The sequence below is a fragment of the Pelodiscus sinensis genome, chromosome 2 (assembly GCF_049634645.1).
Source record: "Pelodiscus sinensis isolate JC-2024 chromosome 2, ASM4963464v1, whole genome shotgun sequence".
Classification (NCBI taxonomy): domain Eukaryota; kingdom Metazoa; phylum Chordata; order Testudines; family Trionychidae; genus Pelodiscus; species Pelodiscus sinensis.
The window spans coordinates 7768892-7790453 of record NC_134712.1 but is presented as its reverse complement, the minus strand read 5'-3'; the positions used below and the strand labels follow the sequence as shown (position 1 = coordinate 7790453).

Sequence of the window (21562 nt, the reverse complement as noted above, 5' to 3'; positions counted from 1 at the left end):
ATCCCTCAAGATCTAAAGCAAACATCCAGAAAACAGGCATCTGAACAGCCTTACTGATAATCAGTGTAATGGCGTATATTTCCATTCCCATACAGTGAAAATAACCATTCTACTTTAAGGCGTAGTAGTGGAGAAGTTACTTGCAAGTCAGTCAGAATTAACAGCTCTTTGTAAGCCTATATACTGTTAGCCAACATATGAAGATGACAATGGTAGTGTATGTCATTCACAATTTGTGGAATGTTTCACAAGTAACCTGCCTAACACAAAGAGATTGAATAATATTTCCTAAAAAAAGTTTAAATAAGTCTCTGTCAGAAGTAAACTATAATAGGCATGTGTATTTTTAGTATAGTTTATATTTCAGTGCTTGAGACATCTGACAACATAAAGTATCATTACACAGTGACAACTTCTTATGCTGGTATAGGTCAGTAAGGCAGGTTGATAGCTTTCCATGACAAGAACAGGACCCGATATCCTCAAAGTTGAAGATATTCAACGTACTACATTTAAAAATACAACATGAGAAAAACATATTTTACGTTTGGTGACTTGCTGGTCGTCTGGTGACATTGCATACTCGGTATTTTCTCTTCATTTGCCCACAGTGTGTTATCTCCACCTTTAGACCTAACAATATGAAAACATGTATTGCTACTTCACACCTTCCAAACCATTATCAATAATTTAAAACTATATTTTGGTTACTTTTGTTCTGCTGTCACAGTCTTGTTATAAAGTAACTAGGGATTTTTTTTTCTGGATAATTCAAGTGCTATGCATCCTTAGTAAGCATGGATATTAAAATCCTTCTCAAAGCTTAAATTAAAAAGGGTGGGTAATACAGCAAGTTGTTCTTTTAAATTCCCTTCCTTCTCTTTACAGGTTTCCCTGACTTAAGGATATGAGCATTTGTTATTAGAGATTAGAGGGTAGAGGAGAGGTCTGGGCTACCAAATGTACAAAATCAGTTGGCTATAAACGTCTTGACTGTTGTGTGTCAACTGTAGAATTAGCATCCTTTCATCTTCTCTAATTTCTCAGTCTCAGAAATAAAACTACTGTAGAGCAGTAAAATATATTTTCAGTTCAACGGTTAATGAAACATCATGAAAACTAGATTCGCTAAAAGAAAGGAGGGGTAAAATGCCAGCTGAATCAAGGATCATGGAGATGTTGGAAAACTGTGTTAGTTCTCATAGGGAAATTATTTAATATATGCCACATACAGTATGATCTGTATTTTCATATAGTTTCCATCAAGTGATCAACATTTTTTCACATATAAAACAATTAATCCACCTAACTAGTTACCAGACAGGATCATTCAAACCTTGCAGCAATAAAAAGCGTATTAACTACTAAATAACACATTAAAATTCATACATTTTCTGCTTGGTAATAATCCTGAAGGCTATACTAACCAAAATAAATCTTTATTTGTCGAGTTAAAGAACAAGCATTACAAATCCAGGAAATTCAGAGGTAAGAAATTTTAAAGTCGAAGCAGGCAGGGGCTGCTTTGGCCGGGGTGGGCTCTGGTTAACAAGTTATCCCAGTAAGTGTGATGGTAAGGTGAAGGGTGCACGTCTGTGTAGCTGGTTGCAGGGCAGCCAAGTTCAAAACAGCAAGCAGTGCAGTGACAGTGAGCATTGTGGGATATCTCCTGGAAGCCAGATATAGCAAAATAATGAACACAGAGTCTACACTTGACACACTGTTGGTCTAAAAAACCCTCTACACCTTGGGTTGAGGTGGTCTTATTTTCCAAGCAAAGCAGGAAAGCTTAGTCAACAGGAGGAGCACTTCAATTTACATACCTACAGTTTTGCTGACAAAAGCTGCCTTTTACTGACAAAACTGTGTGGTGTGAGCAAGATCAGAGTTATAAGATGCTTCTGCCTAGAATAAGACCCTTTTACTATCCCATCTCTGTTCAAGAGCTTACCTACAATATTTCATGTCATTGTCAATTTCTCTCAGAACAAGCAAATAAATCTCCCCCTGGCATCCAAACTTTCCTTGGCACTTGGAAGTTGACATCACAATGAATGAAGAAGTTTTGCACCAATTACTTAATTCATACCTTTTATTTCTTTGGTAAACTTTACCCTTTGGGAATCTGTCAGAGGTTTCTGTTGCTCTTCAATACTCTTGAAATCCAAAACTTCACATACAAACTCAATTACTGGCTGTGCCTTATAAAATGCTGTTGCAGACACTGCCGACAAAGAGAAACACACCTATGAAGTTAATTAAATTTCTGAAGACTTTACAGCTCTGAAGAAGTTCTTGAAAAATCCAAACAAACAAGATTAACTCGAGTCATTTCAAACAAACAGGACAGGACAGAACTCAAATGGATAAGTAGCACAGAACCTACCATCAATATTTAGCATCATTTTCCAAAGTGAAGGTCTGACGGATTGATGGAACCCAAACCAAACTTCTCTCCCACCACCCAAAGGATTTGAGCACCCTTCAGAAGCAGTAAAAAAAGACCGGCCAACAGGAGTATACCTGCAATCAAGAAAAAAACAAACAAACATTAACCACTGAATCAGATCTTAAAATTAAAAATTAAAAAGGAAAAAATCCCATATTAATGAAGCTGCAACAAATACAAAAATTATTTACATTCCTTTCAATGCTTTAAGTTTGCAATTCTGTAAGGACACAGTCTGTATATCTTTTAACTTTCAAAGAATTATTTTTAAGAGATTTGCTATTCTTCATGGTTTTTATATATTATACTGATAACTGTGGACCTGCCAGAAAATACAAGCCAAAGAACTATAACATAACTCAGTATGCCAGTGCAGGTTTCTTTCAGTAAGGGGAAAAAAAAACCCTAAACAATTGTATTTAATTCTTGCAGTATAATAATTGATCCCAGTCAACAATTTCTAAAAATTATTTTATAGTATAAATAAATTATCACCACAAGAGAGAGACAATGGATTTATCTGTTTATTTTGGTTCTAAAATGTTTATTTTTAATTTAAAACCAGTTTTCAAACAAACAGAAAAGCATATTAGTTACTTACTGATGTTACTACTAAACTTACTTATGTTATTATGTTCAATATTTGCATATGAAAAACAATGACACCTGCACATATGCAGTAATGAGTCGTATCTTGAAGACCTTGCTCAGGAGAAAAGCTTCCAGTGAAATCAATGGAAGCTTTGCCTGAGTGAAGCCCAACTGAGATAGTTTCAAGGTGTCTATCAGTTTGATATCCAAGTGCAATACAAAATCAGAGTCTACTATAACAAAAATCAGCTTAATCTTCTCCATTATCCATGAACTACGGGTGTGAGTATAATTATTCAAAGAAGGGAACTAACAACACTGAGTTTTTTCCTTAGGGTGTTTCTATACTGCAGGGCTTGACTCGAAATAAGCTACACAAATTGAGCTACGGCAATTGTGTATCTTATTTCGAAACAGGGAGTGTCCACACAGCACTCTGACTTCCCTTATTCCTTGTACAATGAGGGTTACAGGAGTCGCAGTAAGAAGTCCTCCAACTTGACAGCATTTTGACACTATTTCAAAATAACTGCCTGCTGCGTAGACACGGACTAAGTTATTTTGGAATAGTGCTAGTTATTTCAAAACAGGGTTGCAGTGTAGACGTACCTTTAGAGTCAGAATTTGGCAATCATACTTGTACTTTTAAACATATAAAGTGATTTGTGATGTTTGGGGATCACCCAAACCAGAAAGGAATTCTATCACTGCTTGCCTGGTAACAATGGAATGCCTTCATGTTGTGCTGTGCTGGCTAAGAGCTTGACATGAGTATCAAACCCACAAACATAACTTCTCATCCTGGTTCTCATCAGCCTAGTTAATCCTTGCAGGGAGACAAACATCCCTTTTAGTCCCCAAGGCTCCCCAAAACCATCCCCTCCAAGTTCTTAAGTATCAGTCACGTGAATTGTTTCCCACTAGCTCATCACCTCTCAAGAAGAGAAACCTGCCCTCCACCTGTTATCATGTTGGCATGTTATCATGTTGGCATGTACACTATAGGTCGAATCTCCCTTGTCCTGCACCCTTGGAACCTGAGTGGTCCCGAACCACAGAATCTGCCAGACAAGGGGAGGTCAAGGCTTCTTACCCAGCTGTAGGGTTCTGCTCCCAGTTGGGGCTGTGCTCCGTACCACCAGCCCCGCTGCATCTAGCCACCCTTCCCCCATACTGCACCCATCTGCCCTGCTGCCTCCAGTCCTGGCCAGGGCTGTGGCCCCTGCAGTGCCAGGCTGGGCTGTGCACCCAGGTGCTGTCCCCACTGACTCCAGCCCTAGTCAGCGCTATACTCCCCATCGCCAGCCCAGCCCTGGCTGCACTTCTGAACCTACCTAGCTGGTGCTCTCTGGTCCAGCAATATCCAAGATCCAATATTGCCAGATTAAAGAGTCCCGGATTTTAGAGGTTCAGCCTGTACCCAAATTTTGCACAATCGACACCAGCTTCATATGAAAATAATTAAAAGGTTTATTTAAGTAGAAAAAGCCAGAGACAAAGATGAACTAGTAAGGGAAAGCTAATATATACACACACACGTTATAGTGAGACAACTGGGAATTTCTACAACGTGCTTCCACTTACTTTAAACAGTCCAAGTTTGTCTCTTCTTGGGCTGTGCAATAGATTATTATCTAAATCCGGTTTTGTGTAAACACCTGGTTTGTGAGATGCCTCTCCCTGTTTGATTGCTCACTATCCTGCTGTAAGGTAGAGCTGAAGTTTAATTGGCACAGTTCTCTATATACGTAACTACATAATCTCACTTCATAGCTTGTACAGAAATCACATAATTAAATTTAAAACAGTCAAGCTTTCATAAAATACCTTTCTAAACATGCTTTGACAGCACAATACCACTACATACAATCAGATGATTCAACTGCTTACTCTTTGGGTTTCAAATCCCTGTTCTCCCTTTGTAGGGTCTCTGGACCCTGATTATCACATCATTTATAGAGATCAAATTAATTCTCAATTTCTCTGAGATATTATCTCTATTTTTTGAGTTGGGGCAAGGGAGGCAGAGAGATCAAAGGTCACAAAGTTAAGTCAGTGCCAGAACATAGGTTATATCTTAGGATTCAGAATCAGGAATTCCCATGTTGAAAAAAAATGCATGCCAGGTAAAATAACATTGTCTGAATCACTATATACCTTTGCCTTGCTAATATTTAATTGTACATTATAGCATCCACAATGGTATCCATCTTCTACTTCTTTGATAGGGCAGAGGAAGAGGAACACATGTTCTTAGCACTAGGAGATGAAGAGCGTCAAATTCCTGTCTGCATAGGATCTTTGGGAGGTTTTTCAATGAACATTTGATGGATTGCCAGAAGCCATTAGGGCAGGGGCGAGCAATCATTTTTCAAGGGGTTGGCCACTTCACAAATTTCTGAAGTGGTCCCAGGCCGTTCCTTTAAGGGCAGGGCCTCGAGTGTAAGGTGGGACCAGGTCACTTCCTGTGCTTCCCCGCCCACAAACCCTGATTGGCTGGGGGGGGGGGGGGGGGGGAAGCACATGAAGACTTTGCTCCCCACCTCCAACCCCGAGAGAGAACTAACTACCAGGTTTTTTTTTTGAACAGCTGGTGGTTCCCCTTTAGGCACTGTGTGCCATGGCTGCGGGAGGAGACGTCGCACACTCCCCCCTCAGGCCAATCAGGTGCTCCCCCGTTCCCAGGTCTCAATCAGTTTGGGGCTGAGATAGCGGCAGGACAACCGTGGGCTGGATCAACCAGCTGGGTGAGCCTGATCTGGCCTGTGGTGCTCTCTTGCTCACCACTACACAAGGGGGATGACTGCTGCATAGCTTTACAGCTCCTTTCCCTCCCTCCTGAAATGCTTAACAGCAGCAACTAAAACCGCTTTTGTCCCTCAGCTAATTTTTAATCAGATATTATTTTACAACTCATTTCTTTCAGTTTTATACACTTATCGATGCCGCTCCATCTCCAGACTTTCTACAAAATCCTGAAAAGGTGAAGCTGTCGTACAATCCTCTTTCAGCGAGGATGGCTGACCCGGGACAGGCTGTCCCTCTCAGACTCAATGAAATTATGGACTAGCTAACGCACATCTCAAGTGAACAGACATTTTTGAGAAAAATATCTGAAGATAACAAAATATTACTAGTACTTCCCAAGCTAATTTGCAAGACTCATCTAAACTAAAGGAAGTGGAGAATAAAATCACCTCATTAGAAGACACAATGGTTACTATGAACATAACTGCAGATCTACCTGCAACTCTGGTTCAAACTTTCCACTCACCAAAAGAGCTATTCATTTCACTTGTCATGTCTGGAGTGGCTCATGAACATGAATACCAACCTCAGGGTAGACTGTTATAAACCACAGCACAAACCTCAAACTGATTTTTCCCAAGGAAGTATCAAACGTGAACTCTTTTAGCATTATAACAGCCTTAACAAGGAATTGCAGACAGTCCCGAGGTACTCTGAACTATCCTGCCATCTAAGCAAACTTGCCTTTGTGATAGATGGTCCCTCGCATCAAAAATATCACAGCAATGTTCAGATTGCTCCCAGTCCCAAAGGACCAGTCATTTACCGGAGGTCAATTGTACCGCATACCAAAGACAACACCTATAGTCAATCCTAAAATAAATTATTTAAAAATCTATTGACTAAGAAAATAAATGAGTTATTTAGGTTAAAACAGGCAAACACACACACAAATGAGCTACAATCTTAGGTGCCAAAAAGTAACAGTTATTGTAATGTGGAAGCTTTATATGTTCTTTCTGGCTAGCCAAAGATAAACAGCTGAGGATTCGTCACTTATGCTTAGAAGTCTTGCTCCCTCCTTGAAGTCCACGCAGCCTAAGGATAACAAATTCTTTTTGACAGGGGTTTTTTATTCCCATCCCCTAGAGCTCAAGCTGATGGGATGAATCTTACTGCATATCTCCTCTATTTGGGTGTGGAGGGAGCAATCAACAAAGTTTTCTGTCCATTGGTGTTCCACAATGGCTTGTTTGGTATCTATGGACTTTCTTTTATGGGAAAGGAGATGTTTCTTGTGGCATACTAGTATTCCACACTTGGTAATGCTTCCCTGCTGACTGAAGATGGGTCTACATTTTAGAGTAAATGCTTTTATGAGGTTACAGAGCAAACAGGATAGGAGGTAAAGATGTTACAATAAGATTCACACATATAGCATCCTACAAGCATTTCATAAAATCTCAACACTAGACACCCTTTTATAGTTCTAATATCTACTTTAACAATACTAACAAACAGGTAAGAGACTGGTTTCCAACACTGGTCAGTGACACCTAAGCTTCTAGGCATGAGCAGACACCTGACCCACCAGCATCAGGTCTGGTTCAGCTCTCAACTCACCAAAAAGAATCATTCACTTAACTTTGTCTTCACCAAGAATGGCCATCTCTCTAACCTCTGTTGCTGGGCTCTTTCTCGCCAACCATTATCTGATCAGCCTTGCCCACCAGTCTGTCCCCTCCCATACGTCCACAGCCTTTCTGTAAGTTCCAGTCCATCAGCATTGGACTTCTCATCTACTCTCAGACTTCTCTTCACTTTAACTGACATGACTGTTAATTCTTTCCATTCTTCATTCTTAACTGGTTTGCTCCTGTGTACCATTAAAAGGTTTGGCCTGCCGCCTCCAGCTCATCTGCTTCCTCTACTCCTAATAAGCACCCCTAGTGAAAATCCAGTGAACAATCTGCCTTCCTCCACTACAAATTCATTCTCTTCTCCTTCTATTCTGTCATCTTCCTAGCTAAACAACTATACTATTCCAACTTAAATGAACCTCAGCTACTTCTGATGCATTCTACAAATCGTCCCCTCCTTTTGCCTCCACTTCTCCACTACACAGGATCTTGCCAATTTTTTCCTACAAAAGAACACAACCATCCCCCCCTTCCTCTCCACTTAACTTCTCACAACTCCCTTCTTCTGCCTGTCAGAGATTGAATGGTTATTCACCCTATGCAGTAACTGGAGTTCTCCGAGATGAGACTCTTTGTGTGTGTTACATTTCAGATACCCTTGATTAGAGATTTTGGTAATGGTGCCCATTCAGACTGTCCAAGTGTCCCACACATTAAAGCTTTACAGGGGAGCACAGAAGAACCACCATTCATTTAAAGTTTGCATTAGTTAAAGCACCATGGAAAAAAAACAAACAAAGTGGTCTTGACAAGTACACGGCGGACATAGTCTGTAAAGAATTAGGGGAAGGAGGCTTGTAGACTTGAGGTGCTGGAGACTAGAAATTCATGAGGATAGTCCAAAAGTAGCAGCACTGCTACTTTCATGGTTAGCTCCCAGCATATGAAGCGACTTGATGCAACAGACCCAGAGAGTTCCTACTGTCACAGCTAATCCATAAAAACACACATTTATAGGGTGTCCCGGCTATGAAGCGCCCTGGCATACATCCGTTTGGCACTGAAGTTGTTGATGCTTGTAGGAACTGATGAGTTATATGTCCTCCCATTCTCCACTCGTAAGTCATGCAAAACATACAAAACAATTTGCGCAAATGGAAGTCAGCCACAGGAAAAAAGTTTCCTGCTTTAAGTTGTTTCGCTTTAAGACCAAGTTTTTTGGAATATACCTTGGACTTATATTTAAGTCTGTCGTTAGACTAATTTAACCAATTCAAATAATAAGATAATTTTCTCAAGACCCTCACCTCATGGAAGGTAAATGCCTCATCACAACATCCAGTGCTTGAATAGTTTCAAAAGGAACACTTGGCAGCCGACCAGAAAGAGCATCATGTAAAGCTTGTAGACTCACGCACGACATCCATTTTATGGCCACCTTAAATATTCTGTCCTTCCCTTCTCCTGGAAGTGTGACCTCCAACTCCACCTGCAACAATTGGAAAACAAAACAAGATGATTCTTTCCATTTAAAGACACAAAAAGCAGGAGGGACGAAAGGGGAATAGAGTTGCTTTGCGTAGCAATCTAACACTTTGAAGAGCGTACAAAAAGAAAAAGATGTAAGAGGGGAAGTGCTGAGAAACACAATATATTAGTTTCCATCTTCTTACGACAATTATCATTTCCATGAATGTGCTTTTCACCTCCCACCCCTTTTAGGCAATATGACTCTTATATCAAGTGGATGGTCCCACTGGTAATATGATAGTCGGATAGCCGATATATTGAGGTAATACTTGTAAGAGACAGATACTGTATAAGCAGAATTGAGCCTGGTGGTTATCTGCTTCAGACTTTCCTTTCCAATGTACTGCTTATATTGTTTCTGATAATCCATTTAAATGGGTGCAAAATAACTTAGAAACCATCTTCCAGACCGTTATTTCATAAATAGTAATTGTAAAATAACAAAGAATAAAGCTAATCTGGCCAAGGCTATTATGTACATGGAAGGGGCAAAGATATTTCTTTCAGGTATTCTGATCAATTTTAGATTTCATTTTTAGAGACTGCCATACTCAGGTCAAATTCTTAAAAATGAATGAGGATGTTTTGTTACTTTCCCTGTACACACATGCACACACTCCTATTTTTATCCTAACAAAATTTAGGAATCAGGATTGTTCTTTCTTTTTCTTCTTTTTATTATGCAATGTGAAGACATCATCTGAGAGAGAGGATATTAGCCTTTATAACTATGAACACAACAAGTTGTCCTTAGCACCTTAGGGTATGTCTACACTACCCTCCTAGTTCGAACTAGGAGGGTAATGTAGGCATACCTCACTTGCAAATGAAGCCCGGGATTTGAATTTCCCGGGCTTCATTTGCATAAACTAGGCGTCGCCATTTTAAAATCCCTGCTCGTTTGAACCCCGTGCCGCGCGGCTACACGCGGCACGAACTAGGTAGGAGGAGTAACGGTAGTTCGGACTAGGAAGCCTACTCCGAACTACCTAGTTCGTGCCGCGTGTAGCCGCGCGGCACGGGGTTCAAACGAGCAGGGATTTAAAAATGGCGGCTCCCCGCTTTTGCAAATGAAGCCCAGGAAATTCAAATCCTGGGCTTCATTTGCAAGTGCGGTATGCCTACATTACCCCGCTAGTTCGAACTAGCGGGGTAGTGTAGACATACCCTTAGAGAATAACACATTTATTAGCTTTTGTGGGTAAGCTCATGACCTAATAAATTTGTCTCTAAGGTTCCACAGCTCATTGTTTTTAAGTTACAGACTCACATAGCTACCCTTCTGAGACTTTATAACTATGATTAGGGCTTCTTGAATTTTTTTTTCCATTTTACCCAGGGGTCTCAATAAAGTTCAAGGTGCCCACTGTACTGGAGACTAAACAAAAACTTAGAAGATGGTACCTGCCTTAAGGAGCTTACAGTTTCAAAGTAAACTAATGGCATCAAGTGGATGATACAGGTAACTAGAGGGAATGGCGAAAGAGAGAAGATAAAGTTAACAGTTATAGAACCAGATGGTTGCATATATTAACTATGTGGTGATTAGCTTGTTTTAGTTAAAAACTACACGATAAAATAAACCAGATATGGCAGTAATTTTTATTGGATGGTTTCCTAGCCATTATCAATTGGCCATTTATCATAGGCAATTTTAAGCTATATTATCTACTCCCGCTCTACTCTTCTCAAAAAAGCATTATCCATTGGATAATGTGGCTTATGTAGTGACCAGTATTACTCAGAGGAGGGCAATACATACCAACAGGTTTCTACTGTACTTAGACCAATTTAGCTTACTGTGATAACTTGCCTCATTACACTAAATCTGTTTAAGAATGATTTAAACTGGTTTATGTTTGTTTATATTAGAGATTTCTTCCAGGGTAATTAGATTATTTTATTTACCTCAGTGCAATTTTTCTACTATAAATACTTTTAAAAAACATTTTATGAGAAACATTAATGAAAAGACTCCCTAAACTCTGACCACGTTTGTCTTGGTTGGGAAGAAAAGAAGAGTTAAAGTGCTTGTCTAATTGTGAGCCTATATATAGAACACACACTCTACAAGGGATTAAAACATTCTACTATTAGCCCTTTGTAAACCATCAGTTGTTAAGGTTAAACTAACTCTAGCTGTTGGATTTACAGCAATAATTCCCTCTACATTATCAAAAAAGACTCTGGAGACAGGGGACACTAACCTCCTGTAATTGCCTTTTGGAGGCTGGGTGTAATATTACAGGACTTTTCCTGCTCCTTGTGCTCTCTGTAGATTTTTCACTTTGACTCTGAGTTGGCAAGAGGGAAGAGACATTAAAGTCCTATCTAGCAAGACTGAAACTCCTTCTGGTGTAGCCAAATGTTGAACAAACTGTTAGCTCTCACCAGAATCTTCAGCACCATCTCTGGGCTCTTTAAATTGGACTCTTCATTCAGGCTTCTGAACAAGCCTTGTCCCCTTCTTAGGGCTTAGGTCACTTTTCCCGGAGCTGGTAGGGGAACCCAATCCCACCCATCATTTCAGGTCCTTTTAAACAGCAGCCATGTGCTGCGTCCTTTAATCCCATCAATTAGCTGCTGCTGACTTCCTTAGGCCTCTTCTCATCTGGTTCCTTTAGTTCCTGTCACTATGTCAGGTTTAGAGATCTCAGGTCCTCCCTCCTTTAGGTCTAGTAAAGTAACCAGCTAAACTCCTGGAATTAAAGTTCCAAAACTATTTCTGCTATAGCCCACATTTTCATTCTCACAGCTTTTTACATGCTTTCGAGTACTGGAATCAGGGGATAGTTTTTGCAAATGTGTACTCTGGGGAACAGTAGAGCAAGAGTTCTGAGGATATGCATGTTGTGTCTGTGCCTAGCAGCTACAATTGAGGTTTTCCCTATTTTGAGAGGAATATCCTCTCTGCCCAGAATGCTAGGTCTGACCTCAATTCCTCTACGGTTGAACAGAAGGAAACCCATAGGATTGGCACGTTTAGATGAAAGATAAATATGTTTCCTGCTGAGAAACTGTTGCCATGCTTAATTTCCTCCATATATCATTTAATGCAGACTTTTGAATTTAAATCATCAAGAGTGGGAGTCCCTTTCACAAACATGTAAAATGACATTCCCTGGCCTGAAGAACTTACTTGAGATATACAATGTAATTAGAACCATTTACGTGCTATCATTAGTCACAAGCAGTTTCTCTAAAAAATTGAAAAAAATAAAAGTCTAAAATAAATGCAAAACATTTAGGATAATTCAGTACTGAGTTTACAGTTCAAACAACAAAAAAGGAACTCAGATTCAACAACTTTAGCTTATCTACCATATCCACATGTGGTATTTTCCTTGCATCCCCTTCATATATCCCTCCCCAAGATCAGTCTCCTCTCTGGCACCCATACTCCTGTGTGGCCTTGAGCAACCCACTTCATCTCTCCAAATCTGGTTTCCTTCTCACTCCTTGTCTATCTTGTTCATATAGACCAGGGGTGGGCAAGAGGCAGCTAGTGGGCTGGACCCGACCCACCAAGCCACTGGATCCACCCACAGCTCCCTGACTCTGACTCTTAAGGAGAGCGCGGCTACCGCCGCTTTAAATGTGGCTTCTCTACCCTAAGAGCAAGAAGGAGGCTGTGCTCTGCCCCGCCCCCCAGAAAAATCTCTCTGCTCGCATTGGCCAGTTTCTGACCAATAGGAGCTGAGAAATTTTGCTGGCAGCAGGGGCAGCCAATGAAGCCGCCTCCCTCCCTCTGAGCTGGGAGAAGAGCCACCTGCAGCAGCTTGCAACTGCAGCTTTCAGGTTCCTGCAGGACTGCTGGCTGGGAACTGCCTAGGTAAACGACTTCCAGCTAGAGCCTGTCTTTGGCACCCATCTTCTCCACCCCGCCCCCAAGTACCTGTCCTAAGCCACCACCCTCTCCTGTCCCAGGCCACCATGCAAACCTTCTGTACCCATTTCCTCCTGTCCCAGGCCACCATCCAAACCTTCTGTACCCATTTCCCCCAAGTCACAACTCCCTCCCAGACCTTGCACCCCCCCTCATATATCCCTCCCCAAGATCAGACTCCTCTCTGGCACCCATACTCCCTCACTGACCCTGAACCCCAGCTCCCTGCCCCAGGTCACCCCACCCAAATCTTCTGCACCCCCTTCATCCAGGTCATAGCTCCCTCCCAGATTCCCCGCACCCTCTCCTAAAGCCCCTCCGCCAGGCCAGAATCCTCTCCTGCACCCATAGCCCCTTCTGGACTCTACACCTTGAGCCTCTGCCCCAGATCACAACCCATTCCTTCACCCAAACTCCCTCTCAGACTCCGCACCTCCTCCTGTTCCCCAGTCCCCTCCCACAAGCTACCTTCTGCACCCAGACCCCACACCCCTTGGTAGAAATTTGGCCCTTGACCACTTGCTAAAATCTTAGTGTGGCCCCCCATTAAAAATTATTGCCCACCTCGATATAGATTGTAAACAACCTCCAGGCTCTCTGAGAATCTGTACAGTGCCAACCACAATGAAGCCCTAATAACAGATGGAGCCTCTGAGCACTACTATTACACTAGTCATTTATAAGATTTGCCCTATCCTGAAAAGCCTGCATTCTAAATAGACAAATAATACAATATGAATTCAGACCTCAGACACAACGTGAGTTATTGTATCTGGACCTTGTGTCAGAATGCCCTAATAAAACTGGTCTTTGTCTCGAGATTTACGATATGTATAAAATCACTGGTACCTGAAAGGCTTGAGGTCACAATGTGATGTGCCATTATATTACAAACTCTGACTAGAAACTTATTTATAAAACTTACTTTATCCCTCCCAATAGGAAGTGGCATAGCTGTATAGAGGTTTTTTCTTCCATCAAATACTGGTTTACGATCTCCAAAGATCTGTGTTTTAAAGTGCTGGACCATATGCTCAACTATTTCTCTGCAAACAAAGAAAATTAAGTTATCATATAATTAGAACAGAGTACTGAAAGAACCCCAATATGTGTATGTAATCAAGAAGAAACAAACTTTTTTTATGTAATAGTAATTTACCCAGGGCACAGCATGAAAGATCAGATTCATTTAATCATTGGAGAAGACAACAGAAATTGATTTCAAACAAAATTTCATAGAAAAAATGGGTTCCATTTCTTGGGACTATTAAATTTGATCCTGCTTTCTCACTGGAAAGTTTATAGCCCCCGTGTTTTACCTACAGTCTTATCTGCATAGAATAAGCTATCTGTACATACTATATGCTACTCTTCTCCATAGCGCCCCATCTATAGAACCAGACGGATGGGCTGGGCAGTACAACAGCATGAGGAAAGGAAGAATTTAGGAGAGGGACAGAAGATATAATCCATACACCAAATTCCTCTGCATCACACTCAATCTTGACTCTGACCTCTTATTTTTCCAGGTAACATCAGTTTTCCAGTTCATGTAATGTGACCACCAGTTCCGTTTTTAATGGGACAGTCCCTCATTTAAGCTGTCTTGCTGGTGTCATGACTTAAAAAAAAAAAAAAAGGAGGGGGGGAAATGTCCCCTATTTTCCACTCCAGTGCTCCCCCGCAGGTCAGCTGCAGTCAGCGTAGCTGTAGCAGCCCCGTTTGTGGCTAGCAGGTGAAGACGGGCAAGTGGTGGCCAGCAGGTGGTGCTTTCAGGCAAGGTGTAGGGCAGTGGTCTCCAAACTTTTTACACCCAAGATCACTTTTTAAATGTCAGGACAAGCCAAGATCTACCCCATCCCTTCCCCAAAATCCCACCCCTTCCTTGACGCCCTGCCCTCTCTGCTCCCCTTCTCTCCATCACTTGCTATCCCTGGCCCTTATACACTCTCAGAGTATGGCTACACTGCCACTTTTTTTCGGCAGTGAAAAAAAGAAGAAGTTTTTCCAACATTTGGCATGTCTACACTGAGCCAAATGTCAGAAAATCCTCTTCTTTTGGAAGCCCCCTCTTTCCTTGTGGAACGAGGAATACAGGGGCTGCCAAAAGATGGTGTTTTCCAGAAAATCTCCTGCAGTCTAGTCATACCCTCACTGGGTTGAGACAGGATGTGGGGGCTTTGGGGTGTGAATGAGGGATTTAGGTGTGGGAAAGAGTGAGAGGTGCAAGCTCTGGGAGGGAATTTGGATGCAGGAGGAGGTGGAGAAGGGGATGCTGGCTCAGGGAGGGGGCTCCAGGCTGGGGAGTGCTGGGCTCAGGTGGAGAGTTGGGGTGCTGAGCAAGTCACGGGCTTGTGGATGTGAGGGTGCAGGTGTTTGGGTTGGGGGTGTGAGGGGCTCAGGGCAGAGAGGTTGTGAGTATGATGGGCTCAGGACACAGATCTGCAGTGTGTGAATGGTGCAAGAGTGTTGTGGCAGAAGATTGAGGATGTGGGGGTGCAGGAGTTTGGGGATGAGAGAGGCTCAGGACAAGGAGTTCCAGTGTATGATAGTTTCAGATTTGGAGTCGGGGTGGGAGGGTACAGGAATGTTATGATGCTGTGGCAAGATGAGGACTTGGCCCCAACTGGGGGCTTGTTGGCCAAGCTTCATTTTTAAATAAAATATTATGTCAAACACAAATGGTTTCAGCATTGTCTTTAGTTATGAGAAGGGCGGGTAACCTGTTTTGAGTCAGGGTCACTGGCCCACAGAAAAGTCAGCTGGGGCCACACTAGTGAGATACAAAAACACAACCCCTCCAAACCCCTCAAACCTCACTAATGTGGCCCCAACTGTACTTGTGTGTGCTGGGACAGGGTTCTGGGGCAGAGTGTCAATGGGTGCTGGTACAGGGGACAGGGTCCCGGTGGGTGCTGGGGCAGAGGACAGGGTGCTGGTGGGTGCTGGGGCAGGGTACTTGTGGGGGTCTGGGGGGGGGAGGAGACAGGGACCGATACCTGGGGATCCTGCAGCTTCACACCAAGGCCCAGGAAGTGCACGGGCTGCTCCCCCGTCTCCCAAATAGTGGCGCAGTACCTGAAACTCTGGTCCATCGCAAGCCTGATGCCTTCCTGTGCTGGGGGAGGAGGAGTCACAGACTGTGCCAGGCCCAACCGCTGAGACAGTGCGCATCTTGCTTCTCCACTCCCCACGGCAGCGCGCGCCACCCAATCAGCTGGAGGCGGTGTGCTGGGGACTTTATTCCCCTGCTGCCCTCCCACGTGGGGGAAGGTAGAGGGGAAGTCCCAGACCGTGCCAGCCCCAACCACTCGGGTAGCACACGCCTTGCTCCTCCACTCCCCACAGCAGCGCACACCGCCCGAGCACCACACACTCTCCCGTGCACAGGAAAGCAGCGGGGGAACGAAGTTCCCAGCGCGTGATGGATCGGCATTTTACGTACCACGCCGGCTGTTGTGGCAGAGGGGAAAGCAGCCAGTGCACTTCCAGGACCTGGCACGCAGCTGCAGAAGTGCCCTCTGACCCCACAGGAAGCCTGCGCTACCTCCGTGGTCTCTGGAGGTAGCATCAGCGTGGCCTGCATCTTAGGGGTGGGAGGCAGCGAGGGGGGGGGCCCTGAAGCCTCGTGATCGACTGGTCAAGCCTCCAGAATTGACCAGTCGATCGCGATCGACAGGTTGGTGACCATGGGTGTAGAGGCAGAAAGATAGGAAGGCACTAGGAGAGAAGCAGCCTGTGTGTGATAGAAGGGTAAGGAGGCAAAGGGGTATATGTGTGTCTCCCCCCCCCCCCCATGTGCATCCTTAAGTGGGTGTGGGGGGGGTCATCTTCCAGCTCATTCAGGCTGTGGGGCTGAAGCCCCGATCCCCGGCACCTGCTGCGGAACTGCAGTCTCAATTTCCAGTGGCCCCTCCCATACTGAATTCCCAGCATACCACAGGCTAAAGCCCTGATCTGCTGTGCCTCCCTAAATCTCCTCCCTCCCCCCCCCCCCCACACACACTGAGGTGCCATGAGTGGTGGGGCTCAAGCTGAGACTGTCAGGACTGAATCCTGCATGCCTAGTTCTCCCTGCATGGGACAAGGCTCCAGAGCCTGTGGGCAGTGTTGTGGGGTGCTCTAGCAAGTGCAGCGTGCTCAAGGAGAGAGCTCCACTGCTCGCTCTCTCTCCCTGCCTCCTTCCAGGGCTACAGGGCAGCTGCTCCTCTGGTTGGTGCCATGGTGTAGGCAACAGTGGTGCTCCCTCTTCTGTTGTTGGTGCAGGGGATTGAAGCTGCCTCTCAGCTCACAGTCCCCTTTGCTCTCATAGCAGAGAAGAGCCTCAGGGAACAGGGAGACCGCACAGCCTCTAGATAGCCCTTCTCTGCACCCTGAACTATCCTCCTGGCTGCACACAGCCCCCAGCTCCCCATCCTCTGGTTGCACACAGTCCTTACCTGCTCCCTCTGATGGGGAAAAACAAAAAATATGGAGTTTTCTTCTCTATCATGTGAAACTTCTGATATGCAGTGCAAATTTCCATATTCATTGGTTGAGAAGGATTCTCTTACGGAACAGCATGTTAGGCTTTGTGTAGACAACGCCAATACAAATTTTGGAAGTGCTAAACGTTCTGGGAAAATGAAGTCTGACAAAAACTGCAAAACAGACTAGGGCAGATGACTGTCTTCCAATTGATTTGGAGTCCTCTTCCGTGAAAGTTTATACTTTCACATTTACACTGTTTGTGTCAAATTGAAAGATTTCTGCTGATTTCTTGACCTTGAATATTTTAATTGCTAGAGAATGGCAGCACATGGTTCCTTTTTCTTGGACCATTGCTAAGCCAGTCTTGCGGATAAGGGAGAAGTGGTGGATGTGGTACACCTAGACGTCAGTAAAGTATTTGATAGTGTCTTGCATGATCTTCTTATCAATAAACTGAGGAAATACAACCTCTATGTGGCTACTATAAAGTGGGTGCATAATTGGCTGGATAACCAGTCTCAGAGAGTAGTTATTAATGGTTCACACTCATTCTGGAAGGGCATAACAAGTGGGATTCTGGTTTTGGAACCGGTTCTGTTCAATATCTTCATCAACGATTTAGATAATGACAAAGAGTATGCTTATTAATTTTGCAGATGAAACCAAGCTGGGAGGGGTTGCAAGTGCTTTGGAGGATAGGGTCATAATTCAAAATGATCTGGACAAACTGGAGAAACGGTCTGAGATGAACAGGATGAAGTTCAATAAGGACAAATGCAAAGTCCTCCACTTAGAAAAAGAGAAGACTGAGAGGGGACAATATAGCAGTTTTCAAGGACCTACAAGGATGTTACAAAGAAGAGGGAGAAAAATTGTTCTCGTTGGCCTCTGAGGATAGGACAAGAAGCAATGGGCTTAAATTGTAGCAAGGGAAGTTTAGATTGGACATTAGGAAAAACTTCCTAACTGTCAGCGTTGTTAAACACTGGAATAAATTGCCTATGGGGGTTGTGGAATCTCCATCACTGGAGATATTTAAGATGTCTGAGGGATGATCTATTCTAGATGGTGCTTGGTGCTGCCATGAGGGCACGGGACTGGACTTGATGACCTCTCAAGGTCCCTTCCAGTTCTAGTGTTCTGATTGTAGACAGATTTTTTTGGATAGGCTCACGGGATATTTTCTCTCTCTCTCTCAAGACAAATGCCCAACACTGTTCAAGAAAGTTTTCAGTGACGCTTGCACAAAACTGTGGCTTGCTTTGATAATAAGCCCAACAGCCACCTTTCCAAAAGCAGTAAAGGTAATTGAGAAAAACAATTCATCAGTGATTAAAAATAATTTAGCAGAGAAGCTCAGAGAAAGATTTGTCTCAGTTCACACAAAGACTCTGTTGCAGTTTCTGGTTGAGGGTGGGAAAATTAAGGAACAGGAATTTTACAATGCAATCTGAATTTTATTCAACATCTCTGAAGTACTTGGAGCACTGGAAACCTTCCTTTGAGTGAATAGAAAAGCTTGTATGGGTGCTGTTAAGCAGCATGTGGCATGCGATAATATGCAAAGCAGTCTTGCCTTTGCCACACAAGAATTCCTTCCCTACATTTGACAGATGAGGATCATCTTTTTGATGAATGGACAAATGCAAAACCAACAATATGCTGTCACATTTATGATTGGAACACTCCGAAAACTTCCAATTCTAAAAGGTGGTAGAATGTTTTTCAAGAGAAGGACAATAAAGCAGTAGAGTAATCAGAGCTGGAAAAGGCAGCTGAGTTTGCCAGAGACCACAGACCCTGTTGAACTGTCATTCGAATGTATTTTGGTCAACTGAAAAAATCACGTCTCATTGTTTCTAGTACGAAGGCTATTTTTGTTTGCGCAAGTGAATTTTGACCTAGACTGTGCTGCATTTGACAACAAATTGCTGAAAAACAAGCAGATCCTTCAAAAAATTGCTACGTGTGACAAATACAATCCACAAAAAGCATCACACTGTGGAGGACAAGGCAGGCACTTCTAAAGGGCTGAAACCACTTAATTGTAAGTATATACTGTTAATTTTTGTACCTATTATGAATGTTATAATAATGTAGTATGGCTTCTTAATGGGGGTTCAGTCATCTTAATGTTATTTTGAACATTTGTACTGCATTAATCTGATTGCTGTTCAACTCACTTGAATCCAAGCAATTTTACCAGGTGTTCCGTATTCAGCATGGGGGAATATGGTCATCCTAAATTCATATTAAGACTACAAATTAAAGCATGATTGTAATTACAGGTTGTGCATTAGAGTATTATGCAGAGGAATTTGGAATGCATATTGTTGCCGGTTATGTGTTAGATATGCAAATGAGCTTGTAGTGGAATTTTTAGTCTATTGGAATTTTTCTATTTTCAGATGCCAAACATCCTGGGTTTATATCTCCCGAAGGATATCACTGAGGCCATAAATGCATTTAATTTGAAACCCATTAAGCACTTCTTGAAAATCTAGTTAACCTGGGAGGTACATACTCTGATATGTGCCAGTCTCAGTGCATATAAGTTGTGTGAATAATGAGTATTGTCTTAATTGGAGATTTCCTTGATAGTTCATAAATTCAAATTTTTTAAGGCAAAAAAAGAGTATCATCAAGTCTGACCTCATCATAGAGGCAATAAAACCTCAATCAATAATTTCAGCATCAAGCCTGAAACTTCTGAATGAGCTATATCATCTCAGATATTTAGAAACATAAGCACTTTGATTCCTCTTGTTTCCTCCAAAGAAATCCTCTTCGATTAAAATATTTCAATAGATATTCCACTATATTACTAGGTAAATTGTTCTAGTGGTTAACAACATTCACTTACTACAATTTTATGCCTTGTGAATTTCTCTAACTTCAGCTTCCAATCATATTTCACAATGGTGTGCCTGGTTTTGAGCAATCTTAACTGTAAGCAAATTAAGTTTTCTGTGTGAGTTGGAAGTAAAAAAAAATTCAGACTTCACTAGGATTATAAATCAATTTGTTTTTTCCCTAAACTGCACTGGGAAAACAGCTATAGCATGGAATTAGGAAAAGCATAAATAGAATGTTTGATTCCCATAAATGGGTATCTGTTATCAAGGTTCTTACAGTAGCCTCCTTCACCAAATCATGATGGCTACTCACAAGTTAAGGCAGATCTTGGCAAACAATTATATGTAGTAAATATTGTACTGGTAAGTAACTACCTGTTTTGAATATTATTTGCCTTGATCTGTAGTCACCATTATATCAGTTATCAAAAATGTATAATTTTTAAAACAAACCTTCACTAAAGATTTTTTCCAAGCACTCTCTTAGGATACGTCTACACTTGCTCCCTATCTCGAGATAGGGATGCAAATGTAGCCAACCGAAATTGCTAATGAAGCGGGGATTTAAATATCCTGTGCTTCATTAGTATAATCTCGCCTGTGTGCTATTCCGATTGCGAGATTATGCTAATGAAGCACAGGATATTTCGAGATAGGGAGCAAGTGTAGACGTACCCTTACACTAATGGAAGTCCATCAAAATCACTTCCATTGCACTAGAAGATGAAAACTTAGCCCAATGGAATTACTACAGTGATGCTCTTAGATCTTTATATTTGTTTTTTAAGCTACACCCAACTTTTAAAAGCTGGGTTTTTTATTACATTTACAAATAGTGCAACAGAGCAGGAAGATGCAGTATAGAACAGAAAGTTGTGTTCCATGAATGTTAAAGATTATCTAATAAGAGTATAGTTGTGTAACAAACAAACAAAAAAAAACACCTACATTTGTAAGTTGCATTTTAATGATAAAAGGGACTGCACTACAGTTTTTGTAATAGTATTTTTCAATTCACCTATTTCTTTTGATTCTCTGCCCATTAATAATGTGCAAAATTGATCCAAACATTTTTGGCCTTGCTATGTTTATTAATTGCATATCTTCCATTACCACAGAAAAAGATGAAGTAGGGTAATTTCTTACCTGTTATAATTTAGTTTCTCCACAGTCCTCTTATACCAGCACAGACAAATGGGTTTACTTCCCCCTGTCAGTAGGTGAAGACAGGAAAACAAGTTGTTGGTAATATCACCTCCCCTTTTAAGGGGCTTGCTAGCTGACTCTACTTAGTTATGAACTAAGCAGTAAACAACAATGGTCAAATTCACAGCTTGTGTAAACTGACATAACTCCACTCAAGCTAATGGAGTTCTGCCTGCCTACGCCACCA

At 42.3% G+C, this 21562-nt stretch overlaps 1 protein-coding gene across 4 annotated transcripts in view; it reads right to left on the bottom strand.

Annotated features, from left to right (window-relative positions):
• AGO2 (argonaute RISC catalytic component 2) overlaps positions 1 to 21562 on the bottom strand; it is an 89584-nt gene that overhangs the window by 43549 nt on the left and 24473 nt on the right. For 2 of the 4 annotated variants that reach the window (XR_012901187.1, XM_075920066.1), the window contains exons 3-7: positions 13770 to 13890; positions 8736 to 8920; positions 2387 to 2523; positions 2090 to 2224; positions 546 to 633 (exon numbers count right to left, since the gene is read on the bottom strand). Coding sequence is in view for 3 of the 4 variants with exons in the window: in XM_075920066.1 (XP_075776181.1) it covers positions 546 to 633; positions 2090 to 2224; positions 2387 to 2523; positions 8736 to 8920; positions 13770 to 13890 (666 nt within the window). In the remaining variant the exon portion in view is untranslated. Of the gene's footprint in view, positions 1 to 545; positions 634 to 2089; positions 2225 to 2386; positions 2524 to 8735; positions 8921 to 13769; positions 13891 to 21315; positions 21380 to 21562 lie in introns of all 4 variants that reach the window. The other 2 variants (XM_075920068.1, XM_075920067.1) reach the window with 2 other exon arrangements.